Source organism: Babylonia areolata, chromosome 11 (genome assembly GCF_041734735.1).
Source record: "Babylonia areolata isolate BAREFJ2019XMU chromosome 11, ASM4173473v1, whole genome shotgun sequence".
Classification (NCBI taxonomy): Eukaryota; Metazoa; Mollusca; class Gastropoda; order Neogastropoda; family Buccinidae; genus Babylonia; species Babylonia areolata.
The window spans coordinates 37,878,430-37,885,929 of record NC_134886.1 but is presented as its reverse complement, the minus strand read 5'-3'; the positions used below and the strand labels follow the sequence as shown (position 1 = coordinate 37,885,929).

Genomic DNA, 7,500 nt, shown 5'->3' with positions numbered 1-7,500 from the left:
AACCTCAAAACTACACTTTATGCTCTCGGTTTAGGGTTGAGGGGAAGAACCTCAAACTACAATTTATGCTCAGATTTGGGGTTGTTGAGGAAATAACCTCAAAACTACACTTTATGCTCAGAGTTGGGGTTGTTGAGGAAAGAAACTCAAACTACACTTTATGCTCAGAGTTGGGGGTGTTGAGGGGAAGAACCTCAAAACTACACTTTATGCTCAGAGTTGGGGTTGTTGAGGAAAGAACCTCAAACTACACTTTATGCTCAGAGTTGGGGTTGTTGAGGAAAGAACCTCAAACTACACTTTATGCTCAGAGTTGGGGTTGTTGAGGGGAAGAACCTCAAAACTACACTTTATGCTCAGAGTTGGGGTTGTTGAGGAAAGAACCTCAAACTACACTTTATGCTCAGAGTTGGGGTTGTTGAGGAAAGAACCTGAAAACTACACTTTATGCTCAGAGTTGGGGTTGTTGAGGGAAGAACCTCAAAACTACACTTTATGCTCTCGGTTTAGGGTTGAGGGGAAGAACCTCAAAACTACACTTTATGCTCAGAGTTGGGGTTGTTGAGGAAAGAACCTCAAAACTACACTTTATGCTCTGAGTTGGGGGTGTTGAGGGGAAGAACCTCAAACCTACAATTTATGCTCAGAGTTGGGGTTGTTGAGGAAATAACCTCAAAACTACACTTTATGCTCTGAGTTGGGGGTGTTGAGGGGAAGAACCTCAAAACTACACTTTATGCTCAGAGTTGGGGTTGTTGAGGAAAGAAACTCAAACTACACTTTATGCTCAGAGTTGGGGTTGTTAAGGAAAGAAACTCAAACTACACTTTATGCTCAGAGTTGGGGTTGTTGAGGGGAAGAACCTCAAAACTACACTTTATGCTCAGAGTTGGGGTTGTCAGAAGAACTCAGAACTACATGACCTTTTGTGTGTGTGGGGGGGGGGGGATGTAGGGTAACTCAAACTACACCACTTCATGCTCACAGTTTGGGGGTTGAGTGAAGAACTCAAAACTGCAAGACCTTGTGTGAGTGTGTATAGGGTGGCGATGTAGGAGAACTCAAAACTACACCACTTTATACTCAGAGCTGGGATTGTCGGAAGAACTCAAAACTACAAGACCTTGTGTGAGTGTGTATAGGGTGGGGGGTGTAGGAGAACTCAAAACTACACCACTTTATACTCAGAGCTGGGATTGTCGGAAGAACGCAAAACTACAAGACCTTGTGTGAGTGTGTATAGGGTGGGGGGTGTAGGGAGAACTCAAAACTACACCACTTTATACTCAGAGCTGGGATTGTCGGAAGAACGCAAAACTACAAGACCTTGTGTGAGTGTGTATAGGGTGGGGGTGTAGGGAGAACTCAAAACTACACCACTTTATGCTCAGAGTTAGGGTTGTGAGAGTACTCGTAATCCAGGTGCACAAAGGCTCGCTCCACCTCGGGAATGTTCTCCAGCTTCTGCTGCAGGCTCTCGCCAATGTCGTGCGCCACCCGCAGGCTCATGTCCTCGGGCAGTACAATGTCCATCTCAACGAGGAAGTTGTTGCCGAAGTGGAAGGCCCGCACGGTGTCGATGTGGCGGATGTGGGAGTCATGGTTCATGGCCGTCCACGTCAGCTTGGACAGGAAGTCTGGTCTGGCCGTGTGGCCCGTCAGCATCTTGATTTGCTCTGCGTATGCATACATACATACATACATACATACCATACATGCATACACGCATACATGCATACATACATTCTCCACATCCATTACATGTGTGTTGCAGGAAATCAAAGCTTACGTGTCTTAATCAAATTGCAGTGAATAGACATTAACCAATTAGGAGAACATCCCTCCCTCCCTCCGTCCCTCCTATGAGTTGTTTTTCTGTGGCGGTTTTTTTTTTTTTGTGTGTGTGTGTGTGTCTTCTATTAGAGGTAATTTTCCTTAAGTAGTAGAAGTAGCAACAGCAGCTGCGGCTGCAGCAGTAGTAGTAGTAGTAGTACCAGTAGTAGCAGCAGTAGTAGTTGTAGGAATAGTAGCGGCAACAGCAGCAACAATAACAGCAACAGCCAACAGTCACATTGGTTAACCAACAAACAGCATACTGGCTGACCTACCAACCAGCCATTCAGTTTAACCTACCGACCAGGCATCATTGAAAGGTTGGCCTACCAACAGCAATACACATTAACCTACCACAGGCATACATGGCAACCTCCCAACCAACCAACAGCCATACTGGTTAACCTACCAACAAGACAAAAGCCATACAGATTAACCTACAAATCAGCTAACAGGCATACAGGTTAACCTGCCAACCAGCTAACAGCTATACTGGCCGACCTGACAAACAGAAAACCAGACAACAGCCATGCTGGTTAACCTACCAACAAGACAACAGCCATGCTGGTTAACCTACCAACAAGACAACAGCCATGCTGGTTAACCTACCAACAAGACAACAGCCATGCTGGTTAACCTACCAACCAGCCAACAGCCATGCTGGTTAACCTACCAACAAGACAACAGCCATGCTGGTTAACCTACCAACCAGCCAACAGCCATTCAGAATAACGAACAAACAGCAATACAGGCTGACCTACTATCCAGCCCACAACCAAACTAGTTAACCTAACAACCATATGAGAGACAATCATGTTAACCGACAAACAAGGATGCAGGGAAACGCACAAACCAGCCCACAGCCATACAGGTTAACCTTGCAACCAGCCAATTATACTGCTTCACTTAAGGTAGCAGTACCACACAAACTGAAACCTTTTTTTGTCATTTTTGACTCACTTGTGTAAACAAAGTGAGTCTATGTCTCAACCCGGTGTTCGGTTGTGTGTGTGTGTGTGTGTGTGTGTGTGTGTGTGTGTGTGTCTGTGTGTCTGTGTGTCCGTGGTAAACTTTAACATTGACATTTTCTCTGCAACTACTTTGTCAGTTGACACCAAATTTGGCATAAAAATAGGAAAAATCTAGTTCTTTCCAGTCATCTTGTTTAAAACAATATTGCGCTTCTGGGATTGGCACAAAAAATAAAGAATGAAGCCTAATTATATGCAAACTGCATTTACTGTTATATTTATATTTTTTGTATTCTCTAAACTTGGCACTTTGATCCGATATTCTGACCCAACAGCTAGAGCAGTCATTATTATCATTTTTTTGTTCAAACAGGAACTTCTTTTGCTAAGCATGGAATTTTTATTTATTTTGCAAAAACGTTTCTTCTTCATTCTTTTTTTTTTTTTTTTTTTGTGCCAATCCCAGAAGCGCAATATTGTTTTAAACAAGATGACTGGAAAGAACTGGAAAAATAGTAAGACCATATACCAAAAATGACCAAAAAAAATGTTTCAGTTTCGGTGGAACTGCTACCTTAACAACCAGACAACAGCCACGTAGATTAAAGCTACCAACAGCAACACATGTGAGCCAGACAACAGAAACACAGGTTAACCTACCAACCAGACAACAGGCAAACAGACAACTCACCCGAGCCAGTTTGCCACCAGTTGACAACGATGTATAAACTGATGAGGATGGCGCCTGCTGGGTCCACGAAGATAAAACCTTGTATGTCACATTCGTTCTGGAATTCTCTGGAGCCTGTTCAAATGGTCAGTTTTGTTTTGAATGACTGTGATTTTGTATTACATTCTTTGTTGTTGTTTTTTCATATCTAATTAAAAGACTAGCATCACCTTCGCGTAACATCAAATCAAATCAAATCAAACCAAAAACACTTTATTAATCCACATGGAAATTAAGTTGTGCAATCGCAGGCTCGTTGTAAACATCAACATAAGATTAACATGCGCAACATAAAAAGAGATTAAAACTAGTCAAATATGAATTCCCAATAGCTGATGATAGACTAACCACCACCACCCCACTCCCCTCTCCACACACACATACTCATGTTAAGACAATAGGGTATTGCACAACAATATTTACAAATGAAAACATCCAACACATAAAAGGTATATATTACTAAAAAGACACACACACACACACACAAACACACACACACGCGCACACGCACGCACGCACGCGCGCGCACACACACACACACACACACACACACACACACACACACACACATATACACGTTAAGAACAATAAGGTATTGTAAATTTCCAGGGAATAAATCGTATATATAAGTAAAATTACACACATACACACTCTCATATACACACATACACACGGATGTAGGCACGTATTCACGCACGTAACATATGTACGAACATAACATATGTACGCACATAACATATGTAACATTCGGCAGAGTCCAAAGACCTGTCCAGCGCATTTAATGTATGTGAAGGGCAAGCATCCTCGCTGTTGTTTCCTTTACTTTCTATATAAACTTCGGTCCTTTGGTTGTTCTTGTTCTTGTTGCTTATAGTCCAGCCGACCGCAGAGGGCCACAACAGGACTGTCAAACCATACAAATGCTCAACCGCGTCAACACAAAACTGTCACTTAAAAAAAAAAAAATTTTTTTAAAAAAAAAAAAAACACCACTAAAACAAACCCACAAAGCACAATTGATGACACAGTATCCCAACTATTTAGCTACTTATGGTAAATAAGACTAGGCCATGCTGAGGACGCCAGCCATTTCGCTTAATTAAAAAAAAAATCGAGAAAAAAAGGAAAAAAAACAATAGTTCAAAGCCAAACACACACATATATAAGGCCATATTGGCAAACAACACTGCAGAATGGGCAGCTAGTGCCCATCCCAGTGTTTACATCTCACTACCTAATCGCCAGAGCAACACAGCACAGGTAGTACATCATAGACTGCGGAAAAGAGAACAAGAGAGGCAAGGCCTTTAAGACTCACTTGTGATACACTTTTTTTTTTTTTAAATCTAATCGTTAAAATGTGTTCTGCATTTGTTATTATAAAGCTTCGGGTTAAAAGAAAAAGAAAGAAAAAGTCCTAACGGCAGATTCGAACTCCGCGTGTTCGGGTGAGAAGAAACTGTCTTAACCATTACACTATTGTGGCTCCTTAACTAACGTTAAAAAATATAATATTTAAACATGCTTTTTTTTAAAGGGCGATAAATCGATTGCGGTATTCGCGGTGAGAACGCTGTTTAAATCATATTATTCTGGTTATCTTGGGCATTCAAAAAATCTTTAAGGGCAATTAAAAATTCTTTTTAAGCCCGCGGTAAAGGAGACGTGGCTATCGCGTCAATCACACTGCAACATTTAGCCGTTTTCTCTGGATCTAGATAGATGTACAAGTTTCAGTTAGTTACACCCAGCTGACACGGTCGATTCAATTTCTTTTTTATGTTCATTCTAGTTTTATAGTTTTAAAGTTGATATGAAAATTGAATATTTTGCTAAACAAATAACACGTAGAGCCAAGTACAAGTACTTCTAAACGTCTTATGAAGTGAAAAGGACTTCATTTTGAGAAAAGTCAAGACTGGAAATTTTTACGTTTCATCAATTCAAGGGTATTAACTCACATGGTTTATTATTTTTAACTGTGAATTCCGACTGATTCTGTGGATATTTTTATGGCAGTTTGGGGCATAATCCAGTAAGTGATGAGGCGTTCACAAATCTTTCTCTGAATAAATATTTAACGGTCTCCTTCTCCAACTTTCCATCACATCACGGTGACATGTTATCGTGTATTGTCGATTGAATATAGGATTGAATGGGCAGGTCAACAACTTGAAACAAAATGGCGTCGTTCGCGTTCGCGAAGAATATGAGCACGCGCTTTGAATGTGTATAAATATGTGTACGCAACTGATTTTTGCCCATGACCTTCAGGGCTCAGCCAACAGATCTATAAAGTCCACTCATCGTATTGATTTTAGTATTTTCCGAAAAAAGATCACTTGGGTGAATGAACATAGTGAAAGCCCTGTACACTGAGAGTAAAACACACAAGCTTTTTATGTATTGAGTATAATTTCAAAATGTAACGTTTAAGATGAGAAAGATCAGTTTAAATCAAATTAAGTCCCCTAGCATTAATTACAGATTAATTTCCCTTTTTTACTATCTGCACCAAAACGTTTGCAAAATAAATGTAACTTCCATGCTTAGCAAAAGAAGTTCCTGATTGAACAAAAAATGATAATAATGACCTCTCTTGTTGTTGTGTCAGAATATCAGATCAAAGTGCCAAGTTTAGAGAATAAAAAAAATATAAATATAACAGTAAATGCAGTTTGCATATAATTTGGCTTTTTTTCTTTCTTTTTTTTTGTGCCCATCCCATAGGTGCAATATTGTTTTAAACAAGATGACTGGAAAGAACTGAATTTTTCCTATTTTTATGCCTAATTTAGTGTCAACTGACAAAGTATTTGCAGAGAAAATGGCAATGTTAAAGTTTACCACGGACACACACACCCACACACACAGACAACCGAACACCAGCTTAAAACATAGACTCACTTTGTTTACACAAGTGAGTCAAAAAAGTGTCAAGGTTTGCTTGAAAAAAGAAAAGGACATGGATTGGGAAGGTAGGAATAGGAGACAACAGTGAAGGAAGAAAAAAGGCAGAAACAAAGACAGTGATAGAAAAAATGGGAAATTTTTAGCACAGAATTTCTAGAAGGTGGGGATGCTATGGCCTGATGATTATGTATCTTTCATATGAATACAGCAAGCAAATGATCCTACTGCATGCATACATATATACCAAAATAGTATTCTGGTTAAGCAATCACAATACTACATCTTTTCATTGACTCGTAAATATGATTATAATTATGGGGAAGATTCGAACTATTTTTTTTTGCTCCTTTGCAGAAGACAGTCGATGGGAAAGTCAGTGAGTACTCATGCACCCAGGTAGCCACACACATTAACAACAGTGCTGTACACGACGACGTTGAGAAAAAGAGTGAGCGAGCACACAGGCACCCAGCATGTTGGACAGGATGTCGTTCAGAAAAAGTGTGTGAGTACAAACGCACCAAATGTTGGTCAGGACGTCATTGAGAAAGAAAGTGGATGAGTACACATGCACCCAAGTGATAGGACGTCGTCAGGAATCAAAGTAAATGAGTACATACGCACCCTATATTGGATTGGACGTCGTTGGGAAATAAAGCTAGTGAGTGCATACGCACCCAGGTAGCCACACACAATGGCCACAGTGTCGGACAGCACGTCAATGCGAAAGAAAGTGGGTGAGTACTCACGCACCCAAGTGAAAGACATGGCGTCATTCGGAAATAGAGTGGGTACACACACACCCAAGTGATAGATACGACGTCGTTGGGAAATAAAGTCAGTGAGTACATACGCACACAGTGCTGGTCGGGACGTCGTTGAGAAAGAAACTGGTTGAGTTCACACGCACCCAATGTTGGATAAGACGGTCAGTTGGGAATTAAAGTGAGTGAGTACACACGCACCCAGGTAGCCACATACAATGGCCACAGTGTTGGACAGCACGTCGTTCCGATGGTCCATGGCCAGGGCCTGTACGGTGAAGCTTTTCAC

The 7,500-nt window shown here is 40.9% G+C and overlaps 1 protein-coding gene across 5 annotated transcripts in view; it reads right to left on the bottom strand.

Moving 5' to 3' along the window:
• Positions 1-984: 984 nt before the first annotated feature.
• LOC143287721 (uncharacterized) overlaps positions 985-7,500 on the bottom strand; it is a 53,843-nt gene continuing 47,327 nt past the window's right edge. For all 5 annotated transcript variants that reach the window (XM_076595957.1, XM_076595955.1, XM_076595958.1 and 2 more), the window contains 3 exons: positions 7,413-7,500; positions 3,496-3,609; positions 985-1,676 (listed from right to left, as the gene is read on the bottom strand). The exon at positions 7,413-7,500 is cut by the window's right edge and continues 35 nt beyond it. In XM_076595957.1, coding sequence (XP_076452072.1) covers positions 1,372-1,676; positions 3,496-3,609; positions 7,413-7,500 — 507 coding nt within the window. In that variant the 3' untranslated portion in view covers positions 985-1,371. The remainder of the gene's footprint in view (positions 1,677-3,495; positions 3,610-7,412) is intronic.